Source organism: Nycticebus coucang, chromosome 14 (genome assembly GCF_027406575.1).
Source record: "Nycticebus coucang isolate mNycCou1 chromosome 14, mNycCou1.pri, whole genome shotgun sequence".
Classification (NCBI taxonomy): Eukaryota; Metazoa; Chordata; class Mammalia; order Primates; family Lorisidae; genus Nycticebus; species Nycticebus coucang.
In genome coordinates, this window is record NC_069793.1 from 83,584,800 (window position 1) to 83,602,549 (window position 17,750).

The following is a 17,750-nucleotide window of genomic DNA, read 5'->3' on the forward strand; positions in this document are numbered from 1 at the left end:
CTGTAAAGGATTGTTGCCCGCTGCTTAGAACTCCCCTTAGAACTTCCCGAAATTTCTAATAAAAACTGCTCATAGAGTAGCTTCCACCCACAAGCCCCCAACGAAAACTTGTTTCCTCTCTTCTACTTCCCTTCGACTCTTTTGTTTGGCCACTATTGTCACACCATGGCAACATTTATTGGCTCTGTCACTATAACCTATTTGAATTTTGTATTCACCTTGGCATTGTCATACACTCTAACTTTCAGTGCTACCAGGATGGTTTTACGGGGTTCCAGTTCAGCCACAGGCAGAGACTCTTTCTACACCACTTCATACCCTCTACACCTAATCCCAAGTGGTTCTGTCTCTCAAACACTTCTCTTAGAGTGACACAAGCGTGGGTTAAACTGTCCCAAGACTAAATGGAAATGAAACAAAAAGAAAAAAGTGAACAATCTGCTTAAGAGTAGCGATCATTCCATGTTGGAGAAAGGCCTTATGAGTGCAGTGAATTGCAAAAGCCTTCAGCAATAAACCCACACTTACTCAGCAGTAGGGAATTCACACTAGAGAAAGGCCTTATATACGCAGTGAATGTGGGGAAATTTTTAACCAAAGCCCCAGCCTCATTAACCATCAGAGAGTTCACATAGTGAAAGGCTCAATCGCCTGTCTGGAACGGCCTGCCTCACTGTGGTCTGGTTTGTGATAATAAAGACTGTATTATTTATGCAAAAAATAAATAAATAAAAACAAAGACTAGCATATTCTATACAGAATGCCAATTAATTATTCACTTCAAATTTCCCAAGCCAGGGACATTGGTCGAATATCCATATGACATAGAGATAAACATGAAGTCATCTTTAATCATACTCAAAATAACGTTAGGCATGAAATACATAAAAATAATTCTGACAAATACAAAGATGTTATAGTAACGTTGTAAAACTTGGATAACGTCCAGGTAACCAATACATATAAAAACTATGCACTGTGTATAATTTTATACATAGGGTGGCAAAGATAAACCCCAAACACTGAACATTTCTTCTGAGATTTGTGAATAAAAACTAGAGTGCAATTTTTGAATGGAAATTTTCTGTGGTTTCACATTCAGAGACCATACTGGAGAAAAATTCAAACTGTGTTTTTTTAATTCTTTCACTCAATAATACCAACAACAATGAATGTAGAGGTCTGTGACCAAGCAAGGGTGGGGAACCTGTGGCCTTAATGCCACACAGAGCCTTCTAGGTCAGTAAGTGTGGGCTTTTCACTACATCCAAATTTTATAGAACAAAGTCTTTTATTAAAAGCAGCACAGAAAGGAAAGGCAGAGTCCCGCCTCCTTTGATACTGAAGAGAGAGTAATCCTGAGATCAGAAAAGCGGCAGGTTCTCCACCCTGGGCAGCAGACACCAGCTGGTACCCCCCAGTTCTGACACTATCTACTTGGAGATAACATCAGATTCCATGGGTTTAGAGCTCGGTTCCACAAAACTGCCCCCCACTTCCAGGATCAATTAAAAGCCCGGGCTGTTTCACCTGTGCTTCTGGCCAACCGGTTACAAGTTGGTGACCCTCATGAAACTCCCCTTGGGTTCATATAATTTGGTGGAGTGGCTCACAGAGCTCAGGGAAACACTTACATTTACCAGTTTATTATGAAGAATATTGTAAAGGACACAGATAAAGAAATGTATAGAGTGAGGTACAAGAAAGGGATGCAGGGCGTTCGTGCCCTCCCCGGTCACCAGACTCTAGGAGACTCCATGTGCTCCACCACCCCGAAGCTCTCCAACCCTGTCCTCTTCATGGAGATGTCAGTGTACAGGAATGACTGAGAAGGATGTGGACATGGGACTGGACAAAAAGGGTATGACCTAAAGGTAATAAACTGAGTGGGGAAACTCAGCAAGCCCGTCTGTTCAGATTCTTCTTGGCCCCCGTGCAGCGTCCCTTCCTGCAGCACATGGGGCTGGACTCCTTCTGAAATGGGGGTCTTATGACCCACAATATAGAAAAGGAGGGGAAGACTAGAGTCCTGCCTTGGGCAGATGAAGGGGGGCAGGAGAGGGTCAGAGAGAGAGATTCTGTTTTCTCCACTTGCTTCTAAGGCCTAAAACGTCCCAACCTTATAAGAAAAGAACACAGCAAGGGCTATGGGAGTTATGAGCCGGGAACCATAGATGAAAACATATACACTTGTACACTTACATAGATATCCCAGAGGCTAAAACGTTTAACCAAAATATACACATGAACTAATTGTCTTGTCTATACCTAAGAATATACTAAGGAATAAAAAGGATAAAAGAGAAATTTAACTTTGGCAGCATAATATAATTTTAGGGCACATATCTCAGCATAACATCAAGCTGTCACAATGGCTTCACCCCTTCCTGTCTGTGGGGCATTTGGCAGAGAACTTAACATTACCAAACTACAGTTTACTTCTATTAAATTAGTATAATCATACCTACCTTAAAGGGTTGTTATGAAAATTCAATGCAATAATGGTTAACAAGTGCTTAGAACACAGTGTCTGTCTCTGGTAAGTCCCTAATAAATGGCAGCTATTAGGGTGATAACTAGGGTCACGATCCTCCAAGTCATTAAGAGGATTAAATAAGATGCGGTTACATTTAAGCGATTGACACAAAACAGGCATTTAAGTGTTAAACTCCTCCTTCCTGCCATCCAGCGAGGCAGAGTATTTACCCACCAATACACACATACAAAACATAAGAACATGAGAACTGAGGCTTACTGGTGTGGAAATGAAGGGAGAGAAAGAGGAATTTGGATGATGAAAAAGTAAGAATTACATTACAGGCTCTTAATCTTTTAGGGCTACATTCTTTAGGAATCTGGTGAAAGTTCTGCATTTAAAGAGATACCCATAAACAATAAATTTTGTCCATAATTTCAGCAGTTTCTCAGACTCACTGCATAGCTCAGGTTAAGATTCTTTTGCGTTTCTATTGGGTCCCTGGATTCTTATAAATAAACTAACTTACATACAAAAATACTATTGAAAATCAGGTAGCCAGACTATAGTATCTCTTTAGTATTTTTCCTACTTCCTTAAATTATCTAGATAGAGTTTTCATCCTAGAAGCTGCCCTTCATAAATCTAGCTGCTTCCAAAAACAAAAGGGGTTGGCTATAGAAAGGTGAGAGATCATAAAGAATTCCTCAGAAATAGGACACATGAGGTGACACGTGGCGAAGCAGCTGTGCCTGACGCTCACCTCTTTCAGGCAGGAGCCAGTCTCCCTGGGATCAAGTACTAACAAGCCTCCTCTTAATGCTCAACGTTTTTGCTGAATAAGTCTCAACTTCCTGTGTGATACAGACACTTTAGATCCCCCACTTTAGAGAGCTGACGGGGCACACAATACGCTTCCTTTCCCAGTTTTGATAAACTAGTGTATCCTGTGGACTAGAATTCCTTAGAATACATGTTGAGAAGTAGTACTGAAGATTCTTTTGAGAAAAGAAGGAGAATTATGGGAGGATGCTTTTGGTTGGACAGAAAAAAAAACTCCATACATTCTCACAGTCAAAAAAAGCCACACCTCTACATCAGTCTGCAGATGAAGCAGTAATGCCTTAGAGGTAAGTGGGTATTTAATCAATTGGTGGCTTATTCAAACATTAATAAAAATTCAAACCCAGGACTCTAGATGTTAGGAAATTAACCATGATATTCTCATGGTTAATTTGGAGAACTGGAGACTATTTCAATGTATTAAGGGAAAATAACCTACTTACACAATTTAGCAACTCTGTGAGCTCACTATGGCTTTCTACTTCCTTACCCTTGAGTCATACGACCTTAAAGCAAGCTATGGCACTGGGAATATCTTTAACCATTTAACAAATGTTAAAGAACTACATAGTCTTTGTAAGGTCCAGCTATAGTTTTGGGGAAATAAAAATAATCTACCACAATCCCTGACGGGATAAATTCAAAGTACTATGACATAATTTCTCAAAGTAAGAACTACATCACAGGGGATATACGGTAAAGATGCAAAATGCCTCCTCTGGTTAAGGGTAGTAGAGCTATGTTAATAAATAACTTTTTCCCCCCTCTGCTAGACCCTACTGCAAATAGAAAATTGGAGATTTTTTTATAGGTGGCAAATGCGACGGTTATTAAGGCCAGTTGAGTAATCTAAGGCAAAGAGAGCAGCATGAATGGGGCAAAATCAAAGTTTTCACTAACTGTGCCATATTGCTTGAAAGCAGATCTAGATAGTAAATACAGTTATGGTCCTATTTGGATGGCTTTGGAAAGGAAGCTAAATTTATTCCTTACACAGTGGGCACTGACACAGTTACAGCTGGGGACAGGAAGATGAAACTGGCAGTATTTTACAGAACAGCTAAGAATGAGGACACGAGGCAGAGAGACCAAAAGACATGACAGAGCCCCACGCCAGAGTGCAGAAAACGGGAAAGGAGTAACGGAAGCAACAGACACGATGAAAGAAAACCCATAAATAAGACTTGGAATAGAATATGCATGACTAGGAGAGGGAAATGGAAACATAAGAAAAGAACATAGGTTTAAACTGAGATTAACAATAACAATGGGGGGCAATCTAGGTAGGGCCTGTTGGGAGGGAGGACAATGTTCAACATTAATATGTTCATCAGGGATAAAGAGATATATTCGATTACCTTGGGACTCGCTGACCGTGCCCACCACTTCTCCTAATCATCTCTCTCAGGGTGAGAGTCTCATATTCCATGTATGTAGTTGCAGTCCAAGAATTCTGCATGGCATTGATGGCTTTCACAAAGTTGTGGTTATATTTGTAGAGCCTACCAGAATACATACAACAAAAGTGAGACAGTTTCAGATATAGTCTTTACTGATGTGAATGGATCCAATTAAAATGCGCACTCATACAGGATATGCCTATGTGGAAAGTGGTATCTTTCAGAAATGCAACTGGCAATATGAATCAACAGCCTAGAATATCTTGGAATGTCTTCTCTAAAATGTTCAAGTTAACTAAGTTCAATAAAACACTTTTGCACTAGTAATAGACTGTAAATAAACTAAGTGTTCTTAGATAAGGGATGTATTAAATAAATCATAATATTTCATTTGCTATGTAATTTAGTCAATAAAAATACTTGAAAAGATTATTGAACTGATATGGAAAAATGTTTATACTATATTAAATATAAAAAGAAATCAAAGAAGTTTATATAGAATTAAAATCAATATTTATAATAGTATATATGTCCACACTATAAATGCATTTTAAAAAATTCTGGCTTGGTACCTGTAGCTCAGCGGCTAGGGGTGCCAGCCACATACACCAGAGCTGGCAGGTTCAAATCCAGCCTGGGCCTGCCAAACAACAATGACAACTACAACCAAAAAACAGCTGGACATTCTGGCGGGTGTCTGTAGTCCCAGCTACATGGGAGGCTGAGGCAAGAGAATCACTTAAGCCCAAGAGTTTGAGGTTGCTGTGAGCTGTGATACCACAGCACTCTACCTAGGGTGACAACTTGAGACTCTGTCTCCAAAAAAAAAAAAAAAAGCTAACTGTGTGGTTATTCTTGAGTGGCAGCATGAAATTACCACCGTTTCCCCACTCCTTACATTTTTAATAAGAAAAAAAAAGGAGAACAACAGAAACTATATGCAATGTATATGTAGTGTGCAAGTATTATAACCACATTATACAAAAAATTATTCCATGTGGGTGTTTGGTTTACACTTGTTACTCAAAATTTGTTTCTTAAACCTGTATCAATAGCAGCCCATGGAAGCTTGTCAGAAGCAGGGTGTAAGTATCCAATCTAGACCATCTGAATCTGTACTTTAACAAGATCCCCAGGTGATTCACAATAACATTAAAATCTGAGAAGCACTGGTTTACTGTATACCAAATGCTTGGATAAAGATGTAAATAAATCTAACACACAAAGAGTATATTTACCAGCAACAACAACAAAAAAAAATTGAGGGAGTTAATTTCTCAGTGAATTCGAACATTTATCACACCTATGTGCCAGATGCTGGGCATTATAGAACTCACCATATTATTCCTATTAAAAAAGACTCTGTAGTTTGAATGCGACTCACTTCCATAAACACTCAATTATGCAAAACAAGCTATATCTGACCTAAGTTTCGTCCTTCAATCTCCCAGCTGTGACTGTGCTACCGTCCACAATGTATTTTAGGCATCTTATAAGCATTTCTTTCCCTTATAATTGTTATTTGGGGGAGTTTTTCCTTTTTTTTCTCTTTTGTTTTGTTTCTTGAAACCGAGTCTCACTCTGTTACTCTGGTAGGAGAGTGCTATGACATCAACCTAGCTCACAGGAACCTCAAACTCCTGGGCTCAAGTGATTCTTCTGCCTCAGCCTCCCAAGTAGCTGGCATGACAGGCATGCACCACCTCGCGTGGCTAATTTTTCTATTTTTAGTAGAGATGGTGTCTTCCTCTTACTCGGGCTGGTCTGAACTCCCAGCCTGAAGGGATGCTACTGCCTCCACCTCCCTGGGTGCTAGAATTACAGGCACACACCTGGCCCCAGGAGGGAGTGTATTTTAATATGGTCAAAGAACCCGGGAACACCAAAAATAATGAGCAAAATGTGCAACCATGTTGATAATGTTTTTATCAAGGTTCTTTCCCACTGACTGCAAATTGTGAAACCTTTATCAAACAGATTATAAAACTGTTGGTATCATATTTCTGACAACTCTAACACAACAACAAAAAGAGTTACAACTGTTTCACTATTTCCTTAGGCACGGGAGTAAATTACTTATAAATAAAAAGTTTAAAAAGTATTTTCCTTTAATGGGAGTGAATGTCACTGGATGTAGCTGGTTTGGTTTCCTTCCTCTATCACAACATCTCGCAGAACCTGGTGTGCTGATACATCCATTACAGTAATGACACCATGTAATCACGGGTCTTAAACACTATTATTTTTGTTTAAGATCCAAGGAGATTAAAAATAATGTACCTTACTAAGGGATAATAGATTATTAAGAGCTGAAAGACACCCCAAAGGTAATTTAGTCCCAAACACTCCTTTTACAGGGAGACAATGTCAGTTCAGAGCATTCCGATTAGGAGCTACTTCACAATGAAATAATGTTTGAGGATCCCGAATAGAGTACAATGGTACACAGTCTATATATCCTAAAAGGTAGGGTGAAAAGTGAGCAGTTTAGTAGGAAATGTGCTGTTCAAAAATCAAGCCAAACAAAGCTATTTAAAAGGTGAACTCAAAATGAAAGGGATGAATTAGTCTAGATCTTGTTCAGTACTTCTGCAGACAATTCATTCCCTTGGAAATCACCCCCCACTACCTCTCTGCAACAGGCACTCACTGCCAGTGCTGCCTGGCTTGGGATGATTTGCTCATGTATACTTTTGGTGGCTTTCAAAATAAATAAAACAGATAAGGTAGTAATATTTGTTCATGTCTTCCTTCCAGCACCAATACAGTCTTGTTTGAAATTTCTAGTCTTGTCTGAAATTTCAGTTATTTATAGTAGAATAATTTAACAAAACAAGCAAAAGAACGTTAACTGCACGTTACTGTGTCTCCCCACATATGTACCTCGGTGTGTCACTGTATTTGGAGACAGCGTTTTAAAGAGGAAATTAAAATAAAATGAGGTCATGTGGGTGAGCCCTAGTCCAGTCTGACTGGTGTTCCCATAAGAAGAGGTAATTAGGATGCTGTCAGGAAAGGTGATGTAAGAACATAGCAGGAAAGCAGCCCTCCGAAGCCAAGGAGAGCGGCCTGGGAAGAAACCAAACCTCACAGCAACTTGACATTGGACTTCCAGCCTCCAAAACTGTAAGAAAACACCTTGTTGTTGTTTAAGCCACCGTCTATGGTACTTGGTTATAGCATTCCTAGCAAACTACGTGGAATACACTGCACAAATGCTAACTTTGATTTCAGTTATTTATTGTCTTGTTTAAAATTTGTTCAAATGAGTACCACTTACACTTGTTGCAACATCAGCATGAGTATCACGCAACATGTCATTACATGGCAACCAATAAAATGATTTTCCTTTATTAGTAATTTGTAGTTCTGTGGTCCTTTATCTGAATTTCTTTTAAAGCCATCATTGGTCCATTACTTTCAGAACATTTTGGAGAAAAAAATACCTTCTTCTCTCAATTACATTGGTTAATAGATTTTTCCATAAGGTTTTATATAGCATGGCTTATATAAATAAATTCTACATAATCAAAATACAGTTCCAAGAGTATGGGCACAATCATACATACCATAAAACAAAAACTAAATGTGTATCTCACTTGTGACAACTCACTTTTCCTGGGGACTCTTAAGACGTGCTGTGTTCACATACACATTTTCAGAGGCAGCTCCCACCTTCCTTCCAGTGAAGCAAGCCCAGTTCCGGCCCAGCACGTCATGCACCCACCCAGGCATCGTCTCGTTGCAATAACTGGTCACCGTCCTGCCCTCTTCCTTATACTGCAAAAGATAAAGCAAGGGCAGGCCGAGTGAAATCTGTGCTCAACTCTCAGGCCTCCTTCTCCAGCTCCCCCTTTCCACCATTTGTTACCCTGAACAGAAACTTTCCCTGAGTGGCTGCATTTTAAGAATTATTCTAGAAAAGAAATAGAAACAAAACTTTTCTATGGATAGCACTGTTAGCCACTGAACAAATCTATGAAACAAAACTCTTCTAGGAATGAAAGGGAAGGGAAAAAACTAGAACCTCTGCCACATTCAAGACATTTTACAGAAGCTACTTCACTGAGTCCTAATTAGGCTACAAGGAGGCAGATAACCGCCTCATTTCACTGAAGAGGAATGGAGGCCCAGTTCAGAGACCCAGGAATGCTTCCCAGGCAACACAGCTGTTAAGTGGTGGAAACAGAACTGTCCTCGGTCTATCAGACTATATTTTTCCACCCAGAAAGGAAATCAGGAAACTACAAGAACAATCTATTAACATTTTCTATAGAACTACACAAGATCCTTGTTCTTTTCTGTCCATCTCCCAATTTATTAGGATATTGATTATGAGGAGGCAAAAGTAACCTGATTATTAATTTTTTCCCTCTCCTTTATTTCATTAATATTATCTTATTTCAATTTCAACACTGAAAAATAACCATAAAGTAACAGAGCCAAAATTTGAACTAGGACACTTTGGCTCCAGAGGTGTCCTAACATCTCATGGAGCTGAGGTGCATGATCCAGAATGAGAGTGGAGTATGTGGGAGGCCAGAAAGGAAAATGCCGCGCTGAGTTTGTATGAGGAAAAACTTGGAGCTGATTTCAGTCTCTGACTTAATTTAATGGAACAGACTGTTTGTAGAACCTTGGGTGAGATTTTACTGGGCCTTAGATCTTTCATTTATAAAATAAGAAAACCAGAAAGGAAAAAAAAAAAAAAACACACCTTCAAAGCTCAAAGGTATAAACACATTTTGGGATTCCATGATCAAATACAGGGGTTGGTATTTCCTATGATAAGCAGACAACAAATAATATAGGCTTCGCAGGCCACCGAGGTTCACTGCAACTATTCAATGCCATGATAGTGCAAAAGTTCAAGACCAGCCTAAGCTAGAGTGAGACTTCGTCTCTAAAAATAGCTCAGCATTGTGGTGGGTGCCTGTACTCCCAGCTACTTGCAAGGCTTAGGCAAGAGAATGGCTTGAGCCTAAGAGTTTGAGGTTGCTGTGAGCTATGTCGTCAAGGCACTCTACCAAGCATGACAAAGTGAGACTCTGTCTCCAAAAAAAAAATAGTTAAATGTTCATTTTGGCACCAAGGGCGGTAGTTTTGCAGATTTTTTTATCTACTAGAACAAATCCTACTTACCCTGTTTGCAGAGATTGGCAAACTTCTTTTATAAGGGCCAGATAGTAAATATTTTAGGTTTGCAGGCAAGAATGCCTCTGTCATGACTACTCAACCTAAAAAGTACACAGGGAATACATAAATGAATAAACTAGGCTATGGTCCAATAAAACTATACTTAGAAAAACAGGCTGGGTTTAGAGGAACGTGTGGCCAAAACACACCTAAAGCTAAACATTTGATTATCTCTGAGTTCAATCATTATTTTGGGGTAGAGTTAAAAACATATGGCCTTAGAATCCCAGAGAGCTGGACTCAAACCCTGGGATTCACCACTCACTAAGCTGCATGGCACAGGGTAAGTTCCTCAGGGCTACGCATGCACGCCTTGATTGTATCTTGGTTCGTGACACTCTGAAGCCCATCTGTCCATCTGACTCACTGCTCAAGTCCCTTCTAAAGCCCCAACTCAGGATGAGGAACAAAGAAACAAAGGCCTAGAACACTCCTCAGCAGCAATGTTAGAGGGTGTGTTATGTGTGTTAATAAAATTTATTTTTATCATATTAAACTATATAAAACTTCTGTTTTTATAAATCAAAAACTTCACAGAATACAAATTATAGCCTTAGAGATCTATTTTGTGTTCTTCTTTGGTACAGGCTCTTAATTACACGCTTTCCTCTATTGCACGCTGGGGAGACAGGCTGGGTGGAGCAAGGCCTCCCTCCTGCCTTTGCTGTTTTGAAGAGCAGTCTGACAGGGTTATAAGAGTTCTCAAGAGCTCCCCGATAGAAACTGTACCCCCCACACAGTACTATACACAGAAAGACACTTGCTGCAGGATAGCAGAAATGTTAAAAACAAAAGTATGTCCTAAAAAATTCAAATATCCAAAGTTTTAAATAAATTGTATTAAAAACTATTATGTAACATTTTACCTGATAAACATGTGATCTCTAAGAAAGGGGTGAGCAAACAAAGGCTGGAGAAAGCTGCCTGTTTCTATAAATACAGTTTTACTAAAACACAGGACGCTCATTCATTTATATACCATCTATGGCACTTTTGTGCCCCAACAGCAGAAACTTCATACTTTATAAATGTTGTACAGACTATTCATAATCCTCAAGGTTCAAGAGTATACAGAAATAACGTAGTCTCCAGACAAAAAAAAAGAGACTAAGCAGATAGCTGAACTAGAATTTATAACCAAGGACTCCTAGACCCAAGCATTCTTCCCAATACTGCACAGTATTTCTTTCTTTTTTTCTGCAGTTTTTGGCCGGGGCAGGTTTGAACCCTCCACCTCCGGTATACGGGGCCGGTGCCCTACTCCCTTGAGCCACAGGCGCCGCCCAACTGCACAGTATTTTTTCATACAAGTTGTCTTCCCATAGAGAGCTGGAGAGGTAAAAAATTACTACAAATACTGAGGGGAGATACCCAGAAACTACACAAAAAAGGCTTAAAAACCAAAAGATTTCTACCTGTATTGTTTTGAGATAATAGACATTATTCTTCTAATAAAGAAAAGTGGCTTGGCAAAGTTAAATGAAGAAAACATTCAAACATAAGTTCACAGGTGACAAAGGTCATTTCTTGAACCACTGTATCATCTGTCACCAAAACAAAACAAAACAAAAAAAAAGCATGAGGCTGGATGGGTGGCTCACTGTAATCTTAACACTCTGGGGCAGGAGTCCTCAAACTGCAGCCCGCGGGCCACAGAAGGCGGTGGCAGTGTGATTGTATTTGTTCCCATTTTCTTTTTTTACTTCAAAATAAGGTATGTGCAGTGTGCATAGGAATTTGTTCATAGTTTTTTTTAAACTATAGTCTGGCTCTCCAACAGTCTGAGGGACAGTGAACTGGCCCCCCGTTTAAAAAGTTTGAGGACCCCTGCATCTGGGAGGAAGGCAGATGGATCCTTTGAGCTGAGAAGTTCCAGATCAGCCTAAACAAGAGACCCAATCTCTAAAAAATAGCCTGGCATTCTAGCAGGCACCTGTAGTCCCAGCTACTTGGGAGGCTGAGGCAAGAGCATTGCTTGAGCCCAAGAGTTTGAGGTTGCTGTGAGCTATGATGCCACAGTACTCTACCAGGAGCAAAAAAGTGACACTATCTCAAAAACAAACAAACAAAAAAACCCCAATAGATTCCATCTCACGGGTTGTGTTTTATATACACTAACTCATTTAATTTCCACAACAGTTGATCAGGTTGTTCTTTCCACAAAAATATGCACTGTGATTATTGGAGTTTTTGTTCATTTAATACATAGAAAACTGGCACTAGGAAATAACTAATTATTGAATGAGTAAATGAACAACGGAAGGGAAAGAACAACAAATATCAACTTCCATTTCTATAGTAACACAAGAAACTGAGAAAGGATAAGTTTAGAATTCGTAGAGGCGTGGGGAGGGCTCTTTACCACGGAGACCCAAATTCTAAGTCACAGTGTTGCCTCCGAACTGCCAGTTTTCCTTTCCTCCCCACACTTGCAGCCCTCTGTGTAAAGTGAGATTGGCCTAGAAGTTCCAAAGGGTCTCTTCAAGCTTTCTAACTGCACATCCTTACACATGTGGTTTTCTGACTTCAGTAAAGACAGGTAAGTAATTCTTACTCTAGACACATTATTTCCTTACACACTTACAACACTGCAAGTTTGTTCTTACTGTTTTAACTTAGACCTCGTATATGTAATCTAATACATTACATTAATAAAATTACTTTTCCTTTAAAATTTTATTTGCTAGGCCAGGCTCAGTGACTCACACCTATAATCCTAGCACTCCAGGTGGCTGAGGCAGGTGGACTGCTTGAGCTTCAGGAGTTCAAACCCAACCTGAGCAAAAGCGAGGCCCTGTCTCTACTAAAAATAGAAAAACAAGCTGGGTGTTGCAATGGGCACCTGTAGTCCCAGCTACTTGGTAGGCTGCAGCGAGGATTTTTGAGCCCAAGTGTTTGAAGTTGCTGTGAGCTATGACGCCAGCACTCAACCCCGGGCAACAGAAAAATAAATTAAAAAAATAAATAAAGCTTTATTTGCCACTGTTTTGTAGTTTTCATGATCAAGAATAATTTGGTCTTTTTTAGAACCTTGGAAATGTGAAATATGAAATATTTCATATATTTATAAATGGTTATGAAATATTTGGAAATTACTTTAGAAGACAGGACAGAACTGCAACAGCACTGTGCACGGCAACTACAACTTAGCAGAAAAGAGCACTCATCACTGGAGAACCACGCCTGCTCCTCTGTAGTCTCTTGATTTGAATGCCCTTGGGATGTTTGTCATGTTTCCTGCCACTGTGAAATACCTCTTTGGTGGTTTTAGAGATTATCACCAATTATGAGGTTGAAGTTTTAACCACACTACCCAGCTTGAAATATAGCCAATTTTTCCCCCCCAAGGGTTTTCATGTATATAAACATCAGTCCCAGAAGACTGCCTTGCACAGATGGGATAATTAAAGTTTCCATTCATTTATGCCAATTTCTACTGCAACAAATAGCTAATCTCAGAAAATTTGAAGAACCTCCAAACCCTAACACTTTAGTTTAGAAAACTACTATGATTCAACAATTATCCATTTGCTTTCTTCAAAATTACCATCAAGTTGCCAAACATTCTCAAAATCCCCCTTCTTCAATTTCCCACTCATTTTATCACTATCCAATTAGACCTTCTTGGTCACAAGGATGACTTGGAATTCCTGGATCTCTTACTTGACTGCTTTTTTGACACTAGAGAGGAAGGAGGGGGAAAAAGTCACTTAAACTTCATTCCGCTCTTTTCCTGACTTAGTAACATATTTCACAAACATTTGAAAACTCGCTTCATGTTACCCACTGGCTAGGAGTCAGGTGCAGTGTAGGAAAAAGGACTTTCCCTTTAGATTCCAGTTCTGCCACTTAACATCTACGGAATCGTCAGCAGGTCATGACCAGGTGGCCTCTTCCTCTGATGACAGGAATGATACCAGAGACTGATACTACTTTACTGTGAAAAATAATAATGATACTGAAGTTGGAAAGTTTAACAAGTTATAAAACTCTAAACAAGTGACAATATAAACACTACTATCTGCTACCCTGGGGGATATCAAGCTGTTTAGGACTTGAGCCATGCCTTCATGGAACTTGTATTCTATCCCACACTGCCCACTGAGCATTTGACACTGGGTCCTGTGATTCCAAAATGAAATGAAAAACGATCCATTGGAATATTGGAATGAAAGCATTGTAATTTCTATTTATAAAAAAAAAAAAAAAATTGAAAACCGACTTCTATTATCTAATATACAAAGCAACCCTGACGCTCCCACTCAGTTCCAATATCAGATGTGCCTGTAAGTACTGACAAGATGGTTAACACACAGCCTGTTTCCTTTTCCATGTGCCTCCTTAAACTGACATAAGCCTCTTATCTGACTTAATCAGGTTAACCCTCACAAAATGAACAAGTAGCTTAAAATAAATTTGCAAAGAAATGAAGATTTGCAAATGCTAAACGATGCAAACATAAGAAAATGGCAAAGCTTACATCTTAGTGTGAGTTTTGTCAGATGTTAAAGTTTTTAAAAACAGATGTTTGAAATATGGTATTTGCTTTTTAATCCTATTCATCAATAAACAAATATTTTATTGCAAATGTATTAAATTATCATCTGTAATACCAATCAGTAATTTTCTATCTCTCCTAAACCTGTGATACTTTCATACTTGTAACAAAAATGTGTCAAAACCTACTGAAATTCTTCAAGATTTTAAAACACATCAGAAAAGTTTGTTTCCAAATGCTGAAGATTCATAGTCCCAAAAATTGCATATTGGTAACAGAGATTGTCACGTAGCTTTTGGCAACAAAATCAAAATAATAAAGTATATTTTACATTGTTTTCAAGTGATGTCACGAAATATTTTGGTAGGAACAATTTAATAAAAAAATCAAATACTGTTTACCTAATCGTGTAATATTCCATGTTTTATAATAAAGATAGTGATAGATGTATATAATTTTTAAAAACGTATCTGTATGCATTGTGGAATACATTAAGAAATTCAGACATCTCAGTCTAATGCATCAAGATGATTTGCCCTTTTAGGGTACTGTGCACAGAGGTGATTTATTTAATAATAAACCATATGCAAGCATATAGAGATATTCAATATTAAGAAACAAAGAATGCTGTCCAGGAGAGGTGGCTCATGTCTGTAAACCTAGCACTCTGGGAGGCTAAGGGGGGAATATCCCTTGAGCTCAGGAGTACAAGACCAGTCTGAGCAAGAAGACCCTGTCTCTACTAAAAATACAAAAATTAGCCAGGTTATAGTCTCAGCTATTTGAAAGGCTGAGACAGGATGCCTGAACCCAAGATTCTGAGGTTGCTGTGCCTGACACACTAGCCTGGAGCAACAGAGTGAGACTCTGACTCAAAACGAAAACAAACAAAAAAAATGTTTATTCCATTTTGCCTTTGGTTTACTGCAGACATCTATGTAAGTGCAAATGAACTACTTCCATTTGCTCTCTTGTCCACAGTGGGAGTACAAGCCATTAGATGACAACCAAATAGAACCAGGCAAATTTTTCTGAATTGGTTGTTTTGCCAAACCAGTCCAAGAGTACATTTTTCCTCTGAAAGAAACCAGCCCCCCTTTATCAGTTCCAAGGATTAGCTCTACTTTTCTGCCTACTAATTATACTGAACCATTTATTTTAAAAGATGAATTTTAATGAATTTCAAAACTAGTTGCAACCAAATAACTTCTAGCATTTTACTACCAGAATCAGTAGATTTACATGTGAAAAAAAAGGGTCATAAATTGGTTTATTCCTAGTGCTGAAAACATATCCAGTTCATTCCAGAATTAGCTAAGTAAACAGCAAATTGCCACTCAGCAAAGTGGTCAAAGTCCCTGGGCTCATGACTCACTCATCAACTGTGAAGTTGGAAGAAATCTTGTGTTTCTCTAATCCTGTGGTCTCCAACCCTAGGGACAGGGAGCTAAGCCTCATTTGTATTGACAGCAGCTCCCCATTGGGACCATCACCCCCTGAGCTCAACTTCCTGTCACATCAGCAATTGAAAGGGCAGTACTCGACCTGCAATTACCTAACAGCAATGGCATAAGATTCTCACAGGAGAGACGACCTTACCATAAACTGTGCATGTGGGAGAGGGAGGCTGCGCACTCCTTATGAGAATCTCCTGCCTGCTGATCTGACATGGAGCTGAGGTGGCCTCCCACTGATTTTGCATTATAACGAGTCATCTATTTCATTATTATTATTTCATTATCCATAAAATGTAATAATAATAGAAATAAAGTACACAATAAATGTAATGTGCTTGAATCATCCCCAAACTATCCCTCCCTGACCTACCTTACACGCCTGGTCCGTGGAAAAACTGGCTTCTATGAAACCAGTCCCTGCTACCAAAAAGGCTGGGGACTGCTGCTCTAATCCACACCTGAGCTCTGCTCCTCGTTATATTTAACAGAGGTGGGCACACCCTGCATCATTCCAGATGGGTTCAAAGTCTTGGTTCTCCAGGCTTTGAGGAACCACTGCAGCCCCAATGGTTGACAGCTGATTTCATTTTTAGTAGTTCTAAAAGTTAGAATTCTATTGTTTTTAAGTTTGAGCCCTACCTTGGCCTCTATAGGTTCAAACAAGATTAAAACACAAATAAACAGAAGAAAATTTAAATGTCTAATCTCTTTTCCATTAAGTCATTCAACAAATATGGCTTCAGGGTCCACCACAGCCTCTAAGGACACAAAGGCAACAACTTTTCCAAAACGCATCAATAAAACACCAGCACAAGGATATATTGTTCAATTTTCTTTCTTTCAGAAATATTTATTGGAAGCCTAATATTTGTCACATATTATGCTACACATAAGGAATAAAATGGCTAATGTGATATAATACAGAGTTGATGCCTGCCCTAATGGAGTTTAAAAACAAGAAAGAAAAACAAACAGGCGATTATGACAGAATGCCTACAGACACTGTTATTCTGCAGGACCATCTAACACATACATCTGCAGTTTAATGCAAACTTGCTCAGAGAAACAAACTTTTCTTTTTTAGTAATTTTTTTAATTCCACATTAAATACATTTTTTTAACACATTGTTTGCTTTGGCTGTATTTACATCCTCAAAAATCAGCTTGAAAATATGCAACTCTTTTAAGACTCTGGAGCAGTGTTTTTCAACCTTTTTTATCTCATGGCACACTTGAACCTATGAACTTCCACAGCGCACTTAAATTATGTTGATCAAAAAAAAAAAGAGTAAAAATATGAACACACTTACTGTGCCTTGAACTTCTTTCACAAGGAATTTAATGAGTGATCTTTAAAAATTTCAAGGCACACCTAAGACCCTGGTTTATGTTTTGAAAACCCTGTAACTAATCTTGTAGGCTGGTATTACTGGGGAAAAGCCTTCGAGAAGACAAGAAGCGTGGCTCATTTTCTAAGCACCAACAGAGTTCTAAGTACATTAGATAATGAAAATATCCATGGAAAATTTCAGATTTTCAGTCTGGAAGAAGATGAAAATGGGCCATCAAATCATACCATTACAACATAATATGAAACCAGAGACACCTGCAAAGTACAATAGGAACCAAGGTAATGACATTTCTCCCGTTGATGAAGACAGTTAGGGAAGGTTCAGAGAGAGATGGCAACAATGTCCTGAGTGACAAAGCATTTATCAGTTCCAGAGGTGGGTTGGAAAAATAGTATCCAGGCAAGAGTGGTCAGCTTACTGTTATCATCTTCAAGAGATACTTCTTACTGGAACAGCAGCAGAACAGAACCTCTCAGACGGTGTAAAAAAAAATATCCGAATTCATAAAGTGATGATAGCAAACTACTA

The 17,750-nt window shown here is 38.9% G+C and overlaps 1 protein-coding gene across 1 annotated transcript in view; it reads right to left on the bottom strand.

Moving 5' to 3' along the window:
* CTSC (cathepsin C) overlaps positions 1-17,750 on the bottom strand; it is a 39,169-nt gene that overhangs the window by 9,751 nt on the left and 11,668 nt on the right. The window contains exons 3-4 of the mRNA XM_053561070.1: positions 8,333-8,499; positions 4,678-4,821 (exon numbers count right to left, since the gene is read on the bottom strand). Coding sequence (XP_053417045.1) covers positions 4,678-4,821; positions 8,333-8,499 — 311 coding nt within the window. The remainder of the gene's footprint in view (positions 1-4,677; positions 4,822-8,332; positions 8,500-17,750) is intronic.